The sequence below is a fragment of the Gobio gobio genome (assembly GCF_949357685.1).
Source record: "Gobio gobio genome assembly, chromosome: 14".
Classification (NCBI taxonomy): Eukaryota; Metazoa; Chordata; class Actinopteri; order Cypriniformes; family Gobionidae; genus Gobio; species Gobio gobio.
This window is the reverse complement of record NC_137107.1, coordinates 31,616,559-31,636,042: the sequence shown is the minus strand read 5'-3', so window position 1 is coordinate 31,636,042 and position 19,484 is coordinate 31,616,559. Positions and strand designations below refer to the sequence as shown.

Here is a 19,484-nt window from a genome sequence, read left to right as displayed (position 1 = left end):
GATCCGATCCGATCTGATCTGATCCGATCCGATCTTCGAGATTTAGATAAGTGTTTTTTAAGAAAGCATTTTTTCCAGCTGTTACCTGAATTACAGGACTGTAGTTATGCAACATATTGATACTATTATTATAGACATTCAACTGCAATGGAGTATTGATGGTTGCAAAGAACAATCCCCCTTCCAGAGTGTTGATACAACTGCTTTCACAAACTGGCAAATTAAAATTCACGGGGAAAATGTAGGCCTATTATTAAATCGATCCTCTGAGTTACGGATCGATCTTTAGAAATTAATATGAAAATCGATTCAGAATTGGTGAATCGATTTTTTCAACACAGCCCTAATTTTTCGTAATATTTTAGCCTGGTTGCTTTCCACTGCCATTATAGGAAGGACACAGGGCATTAGAACAACAGCAGGGTGAGTAAAATATGGCTTTATTTTCATTTCAGGGTGAACTATCCCTTTAATGCTGAGTTCAGACTGCACGATTTTCAAACTATTCGGATCACTGCTCTATTCACACTGCATGACTGTGGTAGCATTCAGTTGCTGCTGTGTTCACACTGCACGATGGATCGGCGACAGGGGGTTTCACATTGCATGACTGTACGAGAGGAAGACCTCCCGCTGCCCTGTATCTCACTCTCTCATTGGCTGTCGGTCATCGCCAATGTATTTTTCAGTCAGAACATGTTTTTCTCACAGCAGGAGTTTGAATCGCCGACAGGTCGAGATATTTAGCATGCCAAATATGTCACGGGCATCGGCAACTCATCGGCGAGTCTCTCTGATCGCGTATTTGATCATTCACACCGTGTGATTGTCACTCACCTGCACAAGCACCGATTTGCCTATGATTTCGGGCATTTGTCAAAGATTTCGCAAAACCTGTCGGTGAGTCAAAATCGGGGCTAAAATCGGGCAGTGTGAACAGTGTGAAAATCGGGCAGAAGTTGCACCCTCACCTTCAGTCTTTGTCTAGTCACTGTTATGTTAGAGTATGTTTCCCTGCCTTTCTGTTTGTTCCTGAGCTTCATTATAAAAGTTTAAGTTTGTATTTTGCTCTTCTGAGTCTTCAGCCTGTTCCTGGTTCACCCAACCGTTACAACATGAAAGTTGCAAACAAAACAAGGTTTAAAAAGTCCAAAATATATTTCGTCATTTTCACAAAGACTCATATAATAAGGGACGAGAAAAGAAATATCTGGGTTATTCTATCTATTCAAATCTTTCTGACTTCTGTAACGTCTACATCTGCAGTGGTTATTCATTCCAAGAACTTGAAAAATAAATATTCTTGAAAAACAAACCGGTGTTCACCTGTGCAGGTTGGATAGGCCCGTATCTCGAGTGAAAAGCAGTGCGATGTGTTCTGCCTGAAAGGAATCTCAGTGTACACCCTCCCTGAAAGGTACACGATGCAGTAAAGGAAAACAGCCCTGTGGTTTCCATCCCTTCAGCTGACAGGAGAAGATAATGTATTTTAGATAGAGCTTATACACTGGACCGTGCCGCTGTCCATCAGTCGATCACTGCCTCGAGTCGATATCCCAGAGAGGCTGAGACATGTTTATTAAAGAGGTGGGGGGGGTACAATTTGCTGTATGCAGGGGGCTGAAATTGGCACGGTTGAGACCTGGATGGATTCTACACAGTTAATTAAGATAAAACGATTCAATTCAGCAAAGATTGAGTTGCGATTGAGCCCAAGCTGCTCATGGTGGTTGCTCTGATTAGGAGCCAGAAAATGCATTTGCTGAGATTTTGATGCGAGACAATATTCCCGTTTTCAATTACACACACGAACAACCCCCTAACTACCAAAACTGACTCATTTGCATGATTGAAATATAATTACAGCAAGATGAAAAAATGCCTGTGTTTTGTTTGGCTACAATTGTGTTTAATTGTTTCTGCTGTTTGTTTTTGGTTTGTTCGCTTGCTTGTTTTTTTCATTTAGATATTAGCAAAAGCCCTCGTACCAATCGATCTCAGGGTCAACAAATAAGTACAAGCTTATTTTTCACATGTTGGATATAAAATTCCATCTGTTTCAACCGTCCTTGTTGTAGTAAATCAAAAATATGACTAACTAAACTAACCCTTAACAATCATATACTATGCTGACAGGGTTGTTCACAGTATACAAAATACTTTATATTTTTCTTGCAGAGTAAAATTGTAAGCTTGACACAAAATCCTCTGTGGGAAAAATCGATGGCACGAATAACACACACAAGCTGCGCAACAATAAGGAAACTAGATGTTCTCCGTCACCATGTCAGAAACCTCTAATGGCGTCTCACAGCTGTTCTTTCTCTTGTGTTGACAGCCGCTGCTCGGCACATTAACAACTTACTGGCGGGCCTCGATACTCACCAACCCAAGAGTGTGAAAACTGTAATCAATGATAATAATGCTCAATCATTTGCTAAGGCCTTATTAACATCAGTCCCACACTATTGGACTCTGTAAAATTGAGTTGTGTTTAGAGTTATGCTCCATGCATCTGTAATTCACTGCCTGATTCTGACAGCAATCACACATGGTGCATTTCCTCCCACTTTGAGTCACAGTTTGCTGAGCTGCATCCGTCCAATCCTTCTCTCACTGTGGGGGCCACTGCAATGGGCCCTGCTCCCTCTGGGACTACCTTTCAGTTTTTCTTCCCTCCTCATCCTCCACTCTCAGGTTGTCTCATCCATTTCAGTGCCTTCGGTGGCCTTTTCACTGCTAACAGAGTCAGTGTAGATGTCTTCACAAAACAAAACAGATGCACGTTCAATGTCAGCACCGATTCTAAATGTCAACAGCATGCCAGCTATCACCATTCATCATCTAGAGGACGCTGCATGGTTTACTCAATGTTTAGCTCCTATCCATAGCTGTCAATTCATCTGTAGTGTATCAAACAATCAACCATTGAGATCAGGCCCGGATTAAGAATTCAGAGGCCCCTGGGCACGATGTCTTGTAGTCAGCCTTCACATTGGACACTAAATGATATTTAATATGTTAAATGTTTGTAAAGTCATTAAACCTACACCCATGAATCTTTATGCTTAAAGCTTTACCCGATTGAATTATGTTTTTATTTTTCGGTTTTAACTGCTGCCACAATCTTTTTTTGCCTTTAGGATACCATGAAAATTAAACTTAATTAAACTAATTGAGAATTAAACTTGCGTATTGACCCGTTAGTATGCGAAAGTCTTTTTGTCGGGTGCTGTTGCCATGGTGAATCATAATTTCGGAGCTCCATTGATCGTGGCTTTTCATAGTTGGGGTGCATGTGCTTAACTCAGAGTCAGTCTACTCAAGAGTTGATTGAACCAACTCAATTCTTCTGTTCTGAAACCCAAAACTCAGAGTTTCCCATCTGAGGGTAAGTCAACTCGGGAGTTCAACTTTAAACTCGGAGTTGGTTGAACCTCCTTATTGAAACGGCCCCAGTTGTTTGCAATAAGTGCAAATAGTTGTTAGATACTATTTACTAATAAACAGTGGCAGATACTATTTGGACCTCAGTATTGTTGTACATTAACAAGATGCAGTAATAGCATAGAGTGTCAATTACAATATTTCTTAAATGTATTAAATGGATGCCGCCTAATTGGGTCAATAAAGACCTCCCTACACCTACCTGACCCTAACCGAAAAACACTATTATTAAACAATCGTTAGGGCACTTTATTTCCACTTTTCAAATATTTTCTTAATTTTTATTGAAAATAAATTCCTTTCCGATCTGATATGTGATAGGAAAAGGGAGAAGAGCGAGTTCTGCAAAATGCAGATTGGAACTCAGGTTGAATGCGTCAAAAGCTACTTCCAGGCGCAACACTCCCTGTGGCCTACGCCACTGCAAACAACTTGTGGTGCGCGTCTTTTTTCCTTTGCCAACAAGAATTAGTGTAAATAGACTCCAAAATAGACTCACTCTCGCTTGGGCCTAAGTGGCCCATAATGCCCATTGGATAATCCAGCCCTGATTGAGATTGTTGATTTTTTGATATATTGATTTTGTGAAACTGTGGTGTGTGGACCTCTAGGGGCATCTGGGGGCATGTATATGATATAGTGATATAGTGTCCCAGTCTACATTACACTACATAATACTACTAATAATAATAATACTGTTATAATATTATTCTATGAGAGTAATAAACATATATTGTAAAACAATGCGCTGACAAAATAAATTAAACTTTCATAATTAGTTTTGTCCTCATTTCTATAGTCTATACATAAACCTGTGAGCTTTTATTTTGACGGGAAATTCTTTTATTTTTCCGGGAAACAAGTTTACAAACGTGTCCCATTAAGTGAAGAGCTGTAATCGTCAACTTTGCAAATGTGAAAATAATGCGTAACTATGCCCACTACGTTGTACCCTCAGTACATGAACAGATGCTTTCAATTTTAGTTTGTTTGACAGAATGGAGCAAACACGACATTAAAGACCTTTTATGTTATTATGAGAAATTTAAATATATTTACGGGTCGCCACAGTCTAATTAATGAATGGGTAGCACTGATCTATTTGTAGCGGTCAATGTTGCCACAAATAAATCAATGTAGGCCTATGGGAAACACAATATTTTCTTTATAAGAAACACTGCAGCATTTTAAATTCATACCAGTCATGCCCATTAAGCAAATTCTAAAAATGTATGAGTGCGAAAATAGAAAGCAATTTAAACCTACATTAGCATGAATCCTGGGAAAATATACAAAGTGCATGGAATAGGAATCATAGCTGGAATCATTGGGAAGGAACACATAAACACTACAAAATCTTCTGAATAAATGTGTACATTATATATGTTATACATTTCAGAAGTATAATCCACTGTCAAAAATAAATAGCTATGACATTACTATAAATTAGTTAGTTAGTAATTCAAAAGTTCAAAAATTTAACTATAGTACTTCGAAATATGGGGTTATTAAACACATATTAATTTACATAGTACTCCAAACAACATATTGTAATGCCATGGTACATTAAGTGTTTTCATATAATGCTAGTGTTGTCAAATTTACCGAACGTTACGTTGTTGGACAGGTGCACGTGCTGGCGATGAAATAATTTGACCTTTTTCAACGTTGGCGATAGGGCGCATTTGCACGTTGTTTTTCCGAATGGTTGTAGATAAATATCCACATAATCCAGTGCTTTTTTTCTCTGTTAAAAAGCATTGCGTTAAATAACATTGTTTTACGCTGTGAGAAAATATTTTGAGGGAAATGTTATCAGGTTAGTATATTGTACTCTTGTCTGCAAAGCGACGCCACCCAAGAGACGGTACCATGATTTCAACCATTACCCATAGCTAAGTTTTGTTTATTTTTGTATATTCATTAGGGCTGGATGATTAATCGAAAAGTAATAGAAACTTTACTAAAGTAATCGAAAATTTAGAACTTCTAACCGACGTAATTTTCCCATGTCAGATATTTCGCTTTTAGTCACGTGACTCCGCCCCGTCAGTCACATATCAAGTGCAGTTTGGCGGCACACGGAAAGATGCAGCCATGCAGGAGCAGTTATCTTTTTCAGAATTTTCAGAATTACTATGGTAATTGCATGTTTTACACAGTTTATACGGGCAAGTTAATCGCCGTTCTTATATGCGCTGATACCATAGACCGCAAAAAAATTTGGATGGCGCAACTTCATTGGCTTCCGCTTAAGTAATTGAAGCCTCCGAAGGTCTGAACATGGCGCTGACATCTTGCGCAGATTTGGGGCCGAGTCTGCGCAGTAGTGATCTCGGGACCGGAATCTGTGCAGTAGAGAACAGGACAGGAAGTAGAGACGCGATATCAAAAGCCCGCCGACACTCTCACAGATGCAGAACAATTCATTATGTTGGTGTGAAATAAACAGTTATGGAAATGTAGAAATTAAAGCTAAAGTTCCAATCTCCTCCCGAAAATACCGAAAAAAGTCTGTTGGTGCCTCAGTGTCAACTTCACTCAGAGAAGCTGTCAATCTAAGCTGTCAATCATGACATCACACCCCCATTTTTATAGCATCAAATAACTAACTAAAACTAAACTTATTTAAAAAAACGAACACTTGAAATGAAATCATCGTGATAAAAACTGACTGAAATGACAGAAACTAACTTTGGGGAAATATTATATGAAGTGTAATTTGATTGTTTAGTTTATATCGCGTCCATTAAAATCCACGGAGGTGCAGGGCTTATGAGCTACTGGGACCAACCAGGCCTGGTCCCTCAGCCTCGCTGCTCGCCACATGCACTATTCAAGAACAATTTGTATGTTTTAAGGCCTGCCAGTTTGAACATTGAAGCGATTTTAGACCATCAGATGTATATTTGTTTGTGTGTGGCTCCAAGTTGCTACAGTGCAGACTCGAGACCCAAGATGTCAGCGCCATATTTTAACACTGGCAGGATCTTTTTTTAGAGTCTACGGCCCTGGCCCATGCATGTTCGACCCAGAGTCTGATCCCGAATCGCAGGATCATGAACCAACAACACCTCAAACACAAAGGATCCTCCAGCCTTTGACAACATGGTAAGTTATTGTTAATTATGTTTAGTTAGACACGTACACATAATCAGTAGATATCAAATGATCTGTAACAATGCAATACTATTACATATTAAAAAAAAAATTTACTCACATAAGTGTGTTGCACCATTCCTGTTGGATCCAATATAGAAGGCACAAAATTTTTTTTATTAATCTCATTCTGTCTGCAAATCCAGTCTCTTGTTTACAAAAGAATCTGTGGTGAAATGAAGCGAATAAACGCGCAATGTCTTACCTACGTGAGCTGGAACTTCATTAAACATAAAGTTCAACCGCATTCCTAATATTGGAATCTGAAGGAAGCTTATGCAGCAACTGTGTTCTTCCACAAACAGGCACTGCACACTATTTTATAATCTTCAATGGCATGTTTATTCGCTTGTTAAGTCGTGATGTAAGGAACGCCGTTTCTGGGTCCAAGCCTCAACTCGTTTCACTTGAGAATGCCATCGACGGCCGTTTATGAGCGCTTTTTATTCATATTAAACATCAAACATTTAAAAAAGTTAAACATTTTAAATACTTACAGTCTACACAACAGTCTCTGTGCTCACAGCGTCACAGACATTAATATTTTAACGATTTATAAAAGATGAATCACTGTCTGACCATCTGGAATTTTGGTATGGAGATAAAGGTTATGATTATAATTTTTTTGTAGTATTACACCACATTGTGTGTGTATATTAGCACCGTTTGTTGTTTTTCTTGTGGCATGAGATAGAGCGTTTGGACCCGGAAGCTCTTGCATGGTTATTATTTAATAACCTTCCAATTAAATCGTTGCAGTTGTTGACCAATAGAGTGTAATGACCTACAGTATACAGAGCAGCACAGCATTTACTGTATTTTTAAATGAGATCAATCAAAATGCGTTATAAGGATCAGATAAATCCAACTTAATAACTAAAATATTAAGCCAGGGTTAAGCATAGTGAAAAGCTCAAAAATCATAAATTTGTGGGTTTGTTTCTATCTTCATTTACTTAACTTAGCAAGATTTAAAGATTAGATCTAATTTCGTTTTACTGGCAACCACTCTACCACTTTACTCTTTATTGAATAATTACTTATAATTATACGAGAGTAAATATGATTTCAGATAGATTTGACACCCTTATTGAAGAAAACATGATGTTAAACGAGAAGTTGTTGCCAAAATAAGTTTTTGTTGTACCAAAAGAAGCACGTCCTGCTAAACTGTACAATTCAGTGGTAAGAATTTAAGAAATAAATGTACTGATATTCTAAGTACTTTTTTTAATGTATGTTAATAAATTTCATATGTTAAAACCATAGATTGTGTTGAAGTCATTGTTACTTGATGCTAAAAAAATGTAAAATCTGGGTACCCCGTGAAAGATAGTAAATCTTACATTCTAATGGACAAATTTAATCTTATTTAGGCTTCCATATGATGGTTGATGTGCTTGGATTATTTCTATTAATTAAACAATAAATAAAAACAAGATAGGCCTATGGTTTGTATAATACTGATTATAGCCATCTTCCATACCGCTTATACACTATACTGGGTTGCAGGTGTGCTGGATGATTACTGCTGGCCTGACGTCGTCATACTCAATTCTAGTCAGAATATGAGTCTGATATTGCTCCTTTGGGATGTGATTATGAGGCGTGTTTCAACCGAACCAGGAAAGACCTCAATTGGATAGACCTACAACCAATCAGAGAAACGGAGCAACGCATAGTTGTCAACAGAACTCAACTACACGCACGCTGGAAGAAGTAGAAGAGGCAGATGAGTGCAAATGATCTTTGCCGGTGTTGTATAAGAATTTAAGGATACACGGAGTACTTACCAACACGATCATCATTTTTGAGAGAAATAGTGAAGGTGAATGCATATACGAACAAGTTCTCCATTTAGGATTAAAACGAATTCAACCCAAGCGCTCTTTAGTGACGTGGATGATTACGTTACTGTTTATCATCTGTCCATCATTGTATAAAGCCCGCCCTGACAATTTCATTGGTCCGAACAGCTCCTGTTCAGGCATTGTTGCTCCACAACGGATCAAGTCCAGACTGAATTTCCCGAACTCAAATTTTGTGGGCATCCAGGCTAGATTACTGCCATACAGCAGGGTAATGTTATTGGAGTAAAGAAGTTTGGGAAACTTTCTGGGAACGTTAGAGCAACATCAAAATAACGTTAGGGAAACGTCAAAAAACATATATTTCTTAAGAGCATTCTGAAATGTATGGAAGCTTGTTTCCGCCACAGAATAAAAAAGGTAATTGCATCTTTTTATCTCACAATTCTGACTTTTTTCTCAGAATTGATCTAGCCCAAAGTCGCAATTGTGAGTTATAAAGTCGCAATTCTGAGAAAAATAGTTGGAATGGTGAGTTTTATATCCCACAAATCTGACTTTATAACTCACTATTGCGAGTTTATATCATGCAATTCTGACTTTATTTCTAGCATTTCAGACTTTATTTCTTGCAATTGCGAGTTTATATCACGCAAATCAAACTTTATAACCTGCAATTGCGAGTTTATATCTCGCAATTCTGAGAAAAAGTTTCCACACAAATTTTTACGTGAAATTGTTAGCTATTTTCTTTCCAAGACTAATATTCAGATGGAAAATTCATCCTTGATTTATGATTGATCAGAAATAAACATTTCTTAAATGCAGTGAACATTGCTGTGCTCATATTGTGCTGGAAACTCAACAGCTCCTTCTATAAGGTTAATCTGGTGTGTCTTTAATATGTAGATTTTTTGTTGGTATATTGTTTAATTGAACATGTTTTATATAGATTGTAATAAACAACATAAATGTATTAGTATGATTGCAAAAGGTCATGCCAGCTGGTCAGGATTGCATCATGAAGCCCATGAAGAAACGGAACAAGAAGAAACTGCTTCTAGACCAATGATTTGCCAGGAGTCTCGATCTCATGTGAATGGTTATCATTTTAAACATATTTGTCAGAAATATTATTAATTTTGTTGTGCGTAAAACATTTTTAATAAGGGAAAAGATTACTAAACAGCACCTGAGGTTAGCTTTATATCCTGTCATAAAATTCTAGCTGGTAGTCAAATATCTAATCTACTTTTCCACCTTGAAATTACAGAAACAAATGCCAATGGAGAATACCAAGCATTAAAGGATAACCACAACTCCTTGTTTTGATTAACATGCCAAAACCATAATTTATAAACTTATTAGATGTCGCCATCCCATTCATCTTGTATATTAAGAGGCTCTTAACATGGATGGTCAATCTGCACTAGATGCTAATTTAATTTGACAAATTTAACTTGAGGCAGCTTAATCAGATTAGCATGTGAAAGTTGATAAGAAATCTACAACAATAGAAGTAGAAGGGAGGGTAATGATTCTTAGACATGTGCAGTCTAATTAAATCCGTTACAACATAGTTTTGTTTATTTCAAATGGAAATTATACTGTTTTCCTCACTTGCAAAGGTAGTAAAATGGATAGAAGCTTACATTTAGTTCAGCCTTTTCTTCTCTGCTAAATGCTCTACTTATCAAAGCTGAAACAAGTTTTACTTTTCTTTTTAACTAGCAGAGGTCTTTTGAGACCCTTAAAATGTATCTCATCATTCTTTCAATTGTGTTACTCAATAAGGTACGAGTCATAGCAAATGAGTGTAAGGAACTGCGCAGGAGCCTGAGTTGTGCAAGAATGTTGTAGTAGTTTCTCTTTACCTTTCAGGTCTAAAGCATTTGACTCCAACGCAGGAAAAAAACAAGCTAACTGTATAGCAATTAAGCCAAAAAGCCACTTCATACCACACAATCAAAGACAAGAGGCAATCAAGCAAAGCAGGCTGTCCTCCACATCAGTTAGCCTGCATAGAGACACAGCACCTTCTCTCCTCCAGCAACAACAAAAAGACCCGCCTTCCTCCTGAGGGGCAAAAGCACTGTGTTTATGGAGATTACATACAGTGGCGGAGAGAGCCCAATTACCTACAGCAAATGTACTGCATGGAGCCAAAACCCATGGCAGCCCACAGCGAAACAAAGTGATTTTACAGCTCAATTTTAATCTGCAGGCTTTGGCCTGGTCTCCGGTTCCCCATGTGGGCCTTTTAAAATCTGATTTATCTGTACACTTTAAAGCAGACCAGTGGCAGCACCAGCCCGATGCTTAGTGATGGTTCTGAAGGATCTCCAGTGATAGTGTATAGGGTTTAATGAGGTGGTTTGAATACAGAGATGGTGCTCCGTTAAAATACCCATTTAATTATATATGCACACACACACACACACACACACACACACACACACACGCGCACACATACATACACTCTCAGAAAAAATGTCTCGGCCTGTCACTGGGGCAGTACCCTTAAAAGGGCATCTTTGTACATTTTTTTACCCCTAAAAGGTGCATATTAGTCCTTTAGAGTAGCAATACGTACCTTAAGGTACTACTATGAACCTTTTAGGGGTAAAAAGGGGTACAAATATGTCCTTTTTAGGGTACTGCCCCAGTGACAAGCTGTTGTACCCCTAAAGGTGAAATTTTGCATGTTTTTTTTCTGACAGTGTATAAATAGTGAAACGTTTCAACTAATAATTTTGTTTAATTCAAAAAGCCAAATTAAATTTTTAAGACGACAAAATACTGTCGTCTTACATATTATATAATCTGATAGCTGTACATTTTCAATGATTTTGCCCCTTAAATCAATTTTGCTACTTTTTTTTTTTTTGTAACATGACTGTAGTTTAACAGAGCAGCTAAAATATAACAGCTAAAAGCTAAAATAGATTCCCCAACACTGAAACAAATTCCTGGTCGTATTGGAGTAACACTCAGATCTGGTGGCTATTTCAGAGTACGGATTGACTTTGAAAAAGGAACCATGGTACACTAACCAGGAGGAACCAGAGGGGAGCAGCTGGGAAAGGTAATTGCCTAGTTGGTGAGATGAGCATGGAGGGTGTTACTTTATCTGTGGACTGTAATATAGGAGTAGCCGGTGGAGGAAGCACAGAAGAAAAGAAGCAATTCGCTTCCATTTAGATTTAGGCTGCCTGAACCCAAGTGAACTCTGCTTAGTGCCGTTAATTAAATCTGAGAGAGAGATGAAGGGCAAAAAGGAGGGTCAGAGTAGGATGGTAGACGAGAGGAAGGGAAGCTACTATGATCTTATCGAGGAGTGCAGACCATGCTTTGGCAAAGAATAATGTAAATGAAGCAGAGGTCAGCAAGTTTTCCCAACGAGTGCAGCCCCCCTGCTGGCACAAGTGTTAACTTTACTATGGAAACAGTGGAAGAGAGAGGATAATGGTGTAAAGATAATTGCTGGACTGTGCTTATCCATGTCAAATCATAAATTCAGAGCTTGAGCTCTATAAAAAAAATTATTATTTTTTTTTTTTAAATGCAGAGTTTGTTGAATACAGTCGTTAGTTGTGTCCCAAATGAGGCACTATACACTATGTACTTATGCACTAGGTACTCAACAGTGTATGAATTGTATAAGGTTATTTTTCCATTCAACATTGGAGTCTGATAGCAACATTACCCCCCTCCCTCCCCCTTCCTGTGGTTGCAAGTTCACTCGTTACCAACACAATTCAACAAAACTTGTGACCATAGTTGGCTAACAATGTTTTTGGAAAATTGTACCCCTGCTTGGTAGAGTAGGCAATTTCAGAGGGGCTAGCAATAGCAAGCTAGCTTTAAAAGCATTAGATCCCACCCTACCTCCAAAGCCACGCCTCCTCCAAAACACATGAACACGCTGGTCACGCACAGACAGAGCAGATTCAGCAAAGCGTCATAAGAGAAGGCGTTAAATTACCTCATATCTCTGGCCTAGTCCACACGTACACGGGTATTTTTATAACCAGAGTTTTTCCTCCGTTTTGAAAAACAATCACGTCCACACATGCACGGTTTAAAAAAATCTCTGTCCACATGAAAACGTAAAACCACGCTATGATTGGCTGCCTGATTTCCACATGGTCCCATCCACGGCACCGATGCACTGGCTCAGTGAAACCCTTCTACAAGTTTACTTTGGACTCAGTGACAGGTAACTGTACACAGGGGCAGGGCCCAAGTGGACTGAAGCCTCACACACTTGCCTTACTATGTTGTATTATTGCATTCTGGCGCCTCTGTTCTGCAATACAATGAGATAACTGCGCATGTATCTGTATACATGTGATAAGCGCTGTTAGCAGAGTTATTAAAAGCTACGTCCGCCATTGCATAGACTCCACTCATGTAAACAAAAGCGTTAACGGCGCACAATCTGACGACAAACAAGGGAAAGAACGGCGCACACTTTGACTTAACAAGCCAATCCGGTTTCACATCTACACAACAACGTTGTAACCGGAGTTTCTAAAAATGTTCACCCTAGCAGGAGTTTTCAAAAAAGTGCGGTTTCAGTAACCGGATACTGCGCTTGCGTGTGGACGAACAGCCAAACCGCGTAGAAAAAGCTGCGGTTTTGAAAATAACCGTCTTCGTGTGGACAGGGCCTCAAAGCACATAACATTACAATAATAATGAATGTGAACAACTTGCATAGCTTTCACTTTTTCCACCCAACAGCTGCAGAATCATTTTGTTGACATAGAAATGCATAAATCCGAGTCTGAGCACATGAACGCCTCCGTGGGTAGAACGTCACGGGTTGCCATCTTGCAATTACCATTACGACATGATGTGAACCTAGCATAATCACTGTTTTGGTTCAGGAGGAACTGTAAAAGATGACTGCTGTTTGTTTACAGCGCTCTGTAGCCGTCTGTCTACAACTCTGCGTAACCTTACGGAGCGCACTGATGAGGGCTGACTGGACTAAAATTGTTTTGGTCCTGAGACTTCCACAGACGATGTACATTTTTTTAAATTAAGACCACTTCTATTATTGATTGCTTCACATGGATGTGAAGAGGGTTTAAACCAGAAAACAAAAAGTGTTAATGAAAAAAATTGCCAACCTACCTTTAATTATTTAATATGATTCATTTTAAGCAGGATTCAATGTAATATATAATTATTTGTTATTATATTTCACAGATGTTGAAAAGAGTACTGAGATGACAGATGATCTTAAATTAAAGGTGGGCTGGAATTAAAAAAATTGAAACAAATTGCTCTGACCTTGAGTATTTTTATAAAATTTGAATGGATGTACAAATTGCATGAGAATTCAGCTGGAAGTGTCCAATCTGCTTTGTAAACTCCTGTTGCTATTACCATATGAAATGGACTGCAAAATGATCACCGTTGACAGCAACTGATGTCTCTAAAAGGGTCTAAACATTTTGTTCCTGAATTCAGTTTGCAGAGCATTATCCATTTTGGGGGTGAATGACTTCTAAAATATATCTGCGTGATTGTAGAGAGAAAAATCTCAATTCTACAGCTGAAAATGGAGAAGCCTTCGGCACAATTCATTTCCCAGAGGCAGCGTTGCTGAAAATTGGCAAATGGCTTAGAACCCGGAGAAAACTTAGATGGTTTGAATTTTTCAGATTTTTCTTTGAACATTGGTTTTACTATTATCTTTGCACTAGTCATATTCAATATTTTTGACATCTGGGGCCAGACATATAATTGCTGCAGAACATTAAAAGCGGTTTCTTCTTTTTGAAATGTATCGTCTGATTGGGGAGATTTTTGATAAGCCTCTTACTGAGGATGAGAACTGCCTTTTAAAAACATCTTTGCTTAGTTCCCAAAAGAAAACTACATGCTTTTGCATCTACCAAAACATTTCAAACTATGACCCATTACTGGATATGTTGACTTCTCACTTTGCTCTTCTTAGATCTATCTATCTATCTATCTATCTATCTATCTATCTATCTATCTATCTATCTATCTATCTATCTATCTATCTATCTATCTATCTATCTATCTATCTATCTATCTATCTATCTATCTATCTTTTGCGCATTGATGAGCAATCATTAAAAGTTTATTGTCGCTTGCATAGCTCGTAACTTCTCTAACAGGAACCCTGTCTTTTTTAGAATGCATAATTTGGGGGAACAATTCAATCCCTTCCAAATGCCTATGCTAGGAGCTTATGTAATTATGTCCCCTTTAAGGCTGCTGAGATGTTTGTCATCCCATCAACAGCATGACGATCGCCAAGACCCTCATGCAAGAGACTTGGAAAAAGAAGCGAGAATCATGCGAGAAGAGAAAGAGAACGAAGCTGTCAGGGGGAGAAAGAGGTGTGATCTGATCCCTTACTCCTTCTTGCTGAGTTTGGAGGAAGAGCGAGATAGCGGGTGAGTTGTTTGACTAATGCTCTGTTAGCTAATGTGTCCAGACCACCCACTGAGTTGCACCCGTCTGTCTGGCTCTGATATTCTCTTGTAGTAGCGATGTGTGCTCACTTGCATGAGCCCAGCACTCTCAGCCCTATTCTGGGGAGGCGCGTGCGATACTCCCACCGGTAACAGCAAGCTGGCAGGAGTCTGCTCTGGCTCTCATGATAATGTATGCATTTTTCTGCTGCTTTCTATACGCCGCCAGATGCAAGCCATCGTTTGTTCATTCGCATGAGAGTTTGGGGGGGGGAAAGCGGGTATTTTTTCAAGGTTGCCACAAATGTTCTCCTTAGACAGACTGAACAATTTGGAAGTTTGGACCACGGCTAAGCTCTGATGTAATATGATGCAAACTGTAAATTGTGTTCTGAAGTCTGTTGTTGTTGTATCTCCAGAGATTAGAATAGAAATGTCTTGTTTAGTGCCACAGGAAAAACCAACCGGCAACGTGAAAGGAAAATGGTTCACTGTCAAACATTACAGTGCATAGTTCTCTTTTGCAACCCCCATTGGGGCAGAGTGAACTGCCTTGCTTCCCACTACCTAGATGGTTGCCTTCTAATGCAGCATCCTAAGAAAAATGGATACTTATAAGTACCATACCAATAGCGTTCCTCATGTGAAACGTACAGACTTGATTCAGAACTGATTTCAATAGTGTTGATTAACGTCCCAATACTCTAATAAGCATAAAAACACAAAGCACACACAAATATTGGGCAGAATAGTATATATAGATTAAATTATATATTTTTGAATGAATAGAACGAATAAAGGTGCGGGCACATTAATGAAAGGTCTATTGTCAATAGTGTAGTGGACTACAGTGGTTCTAAAATAACTTTATGAATCGGCGACAATAGTTTTTGTGCGCAAAAAAAACCTAAATAACGACTTACATAGTGATGACGATTTCAAAACAAAGCATCATGAAGCTTCGAAGCGTTATGAATCACTGAGTCGATTCAGCGGTTTTTAATCGCCAAATTTCAGCAGTTTGGCGGTTTGACACGCGATCCGAATCATCATTCGGCTCAGTGATTCATAACGCTTCGAAGCTTCATGATGCTTTGTTTTGAAATCGTCATCACTATGTAAGTCGTTATTTAGGGTTTTTTTGCGCACAAAAACTATTGTCGCCGATTCATAAAGTAATTTTAGAACCACTGTAGTGAGATGGACTTTGTAACGACGTCTTTAGTACCTTTTAAGGGTCTTGAGAGTGAACCGTGCCATTGAGCCAATGGAGGACTTTCAGAGCCATCAGATTTCAACTAAAATATCTTAATTTCTGTTCCGAAGATGAACGGAGGTCTGACGGGTGTCGAACGACATGAGGGTAAGTAATTAATGACAGAATTTTCATTTTTGGGTGAACTAACCCTTTAAGTTGGGCAGCGTGAGAGCGTGAGACAGAGCCTGAAAGCGTGAGAATCACGCCAAATGCGTGAGAGTTGGCAACCCTGCTACATTAAAAGTGACCGCGTCTTTATATTTATAGTTGACATTTTTTCAATTCGTATTGGTTGGACTTTTCTTTTGCTTCATTTTTGGCAAAATGAGCTCGCAATGCATTATGGGATTGCTTTCTACACAAAGGATGTACACTTGTATGCACATATGACGCCTCATATCTGTTCGTTGCATGATGACAAGCTTAGTGAAAAAAAAAATCCATCCTAAATGGTGGACGAAGAGAAATGTCTACTGATAGACAAATCAACTTAAAAATGTTACTGACTGTTGTCTTTAATAATATCTGAAAATGATATTAGTTAGGCTAGTAGTTTTTGCTGTGGTATGAAATTTGGAATCAAGAATTGTGAAATTTCACTTAAATTGTAGCTGAAATTTGGTTCATTAAGGTAGCATAGGTCAAACACAACGAGAATAATACCTATTTTAATTAATTAATTAATTACAATTTTTTGGTGGGGCCACTGGCCTGACCGGGGCGTTGAGTCCTGCCTTATTATAGAATGAGTATGCTATTCCGAATTCATGATACCTTAAAAAGTTCACCAGGTTTTGGAATAGAACCAACGTCTTATTTTACATGCAACACAACCACATACGAAGGAACAAAATGAGAGGTTGTCAAGACTGTCAAGATTTTTCTAAAACAATATATCAACATAGACATTCACTGCAATGATTATAATACTCCATCTAATCATTTTTGAGGTCTAAATTGCCATCCCCGAGCCAGGTTGTCAGATTGACACTTATTTATTTGGACCGTGTTCAACAAAACAGTCCCTGCGTTTATTTTTATTGATGTCGAGCAGGAAGCGCCATACGGTTGCTGGCAGCCACCCTGAATTATGAGGAAGGTGATTAAAGCCCCTCTCTCGCTCTCTCCATAGCCAAAGATCAGTGAGACCGAGAAAGACAGCTCTTGTAATCACTCTTAATAGTCTTGTTGTTTGTGTGAGTGTGTGGTAATGATGCTGGCACTTCAGCATGGGATCACAGGGGACTCACTATTGTTTCATCGTCTCATTGTCTTCCACTGGCACCACAACAGGTGCCTCTGTGAGGTTCCTATAGCCAGATAATGTTAATGTAAATTGTTTTGCTTTTTTCCCCTCTGTCTATACCATTGCTTAATCCCAGCAATGGATCTAATGGCAATGCATTGATCTAAAGTGGACCAATCACTGTAATGTACTTCAACTTTCTCAGGATTCCATGTTTATGGCCTCCATCTCCATGTTATGATCCTCATAAAGTTTCTCATGATAGCTCAAAGTGCTGTTTGCTAAATTAATGATGTGAACGCTCTTGTTCTTTCAGCATTAATGTCTTGTTGTTTTATATACTTCTCTGTTTTATTTTGTGACCTGAACGTCTAACCTAAAGAGCATTTAAATGACGTTAGCATAGTCAGCGCCGCGTTTATCTTAAGCCAGTTTGGTGTGCCAGACTAATCAAACCCAATGCAGAGCGTACACGACACAGGAAATACACACTCAAGAGAATTCAAGTGATTCATTCTCTGAGAAAAAATGATTCACCCTTTTAATTTTGAGAAAAGCAACGATGATGTCTAAAGAAATTAATGTTTCCTCTCACTGAACGCAATAAACTATTTTTATGTGTGATTATATGTGACATTTCCCTGCCCTTTTGACCTGAATCATCTCTTCTAGAAGAGTAATGGAGTTCTAAATAAAGGTTCACGAGAAGCTATGATGCTGTATGTAAACAGATGCTTACCTCACTATCATGACTATTCTGGAATATCAAATGCATTCATTTCTGTTCATTTACAACTAACTTCATTAGTAAGTAGTTCTGGCGACTGGCGAGTATGACAAATCTAACTATTACACTCAAGGATTATATGAACAGGTTAACATATGTAACAGTTTCAGGAAGAATCATTAGTTAGAACAAACTAGTTACAATGACAGAACACATTTAAAGGGATAATTCACACAAAACTTAAAATGGTCATTTAGGCTACTCACCCCTGAGTCATTCCAAACCATGAGTTTCTTTCTTTTGAAGTTATTCTGAGGAAAGCTGATTTACATTGTATCGTTAAAAAAATATATACTTTTGGGACGAAGTGAGGGTGATTCAAGATTTTTCCAACGCTCAAATCCCTGAGGAATACTTAATGACAAACTGTAATGTTCAACAAATGGATAGGTATCAAAGCGCTTCTATGCAGCATATTCTTAATTTCTGAACAGTATCGTTAGTTGTTCATACCTCTTCTAGTTTAAAATCCATATGGTAATTGTATATTCAGCACATTTAACCATGCTCATTTGGAACCCGCACCTTCAATGCTTTACAACCGGTCATCAATAACATGTCAAGAGCACCTCTGGCAATCTGTAATCATATTGATTCACACACCATACGTAGCACCGTTTACGCTACTAGGCTACATGTGATGAATATCTGAGCTGGTGCATTTATTCCCATATACATATGATATGGTGATGACAGGAATTAGCTTGGAAAGTAAAAGACACGGATCCAGCATGCAGGTCTTCACCTGTTACTGCTGATGCGCTCTGACAGACTCACCTCTGCAAAGCATGAACAATACAAGCCCAGCTAGGCTGAGACGCAGCATCTTCAGTTCCTCTGAAGTTGGTCGGGGAAGGAGAAGGGGACGGGTCAGTGTTTTCCCACCGACAATCTTCCTTAAGGTCTACAGGACGATACACACAGCCTTCATCTCGTTATAAGCAAGAAACAGAGTATCGGTTAGATGTTTCCCCCTCCAAGCATCTCGACACGAGTCTCTCCTGCGGTGCAGTTACTAAATGTTGTCATCTTGACAGCCATGGTCGGTTTCGTGGGGTTTAAATGTCTTCTGGAGTGTCTGAGAAGCACCTTAAAGGTTAAAAATATAGAAATGCCATCCCTTGAAAAGTACTAAATTTGTAGTGCCACAAGTGTCTGTTGTCAAAAGCAGTCCTGTGATCGGATGTGTGATCCGTCTAAATAAGCCTCAGTAGGCTACACACAGATGTGTGAAGCATCTCAAAGGAAAGTTGAACATCGCTTGAGAGACTCGCTTCATATGAAGTACAAAAAAAAAAAAACTATTTCCAGCAGGCGCAAG

At 38.7% G+C, this 19,484-nt stretch overlaps 1 protein-coding gene across 1 annotated transcript in view; it reads right to left on the bottom strand.

Annotated features, from left to right (window-relative positions):
- The window catches only part of LOC307137564 (transmembrane protein 132C), a 212,819-nt gene extending 193,540 nt beyond the window's left edge, over positions 1-19,279 (bottom strand). Inside the window, exon 1 of the mRNA XM_079835305.1 lies at positions 18,941-19,279. Coding sequence (XP_079691431.1) covers positions 18,941-18,989 — 49 coding nt within the window. The 5' untranslated portion in view covers positions 18,990-19,279. The remainder of the gene's footprint in view (positions 1-18,940) is intronic.
- Positions 19,280-19,484: the final 205 nt, after the last annotated feature.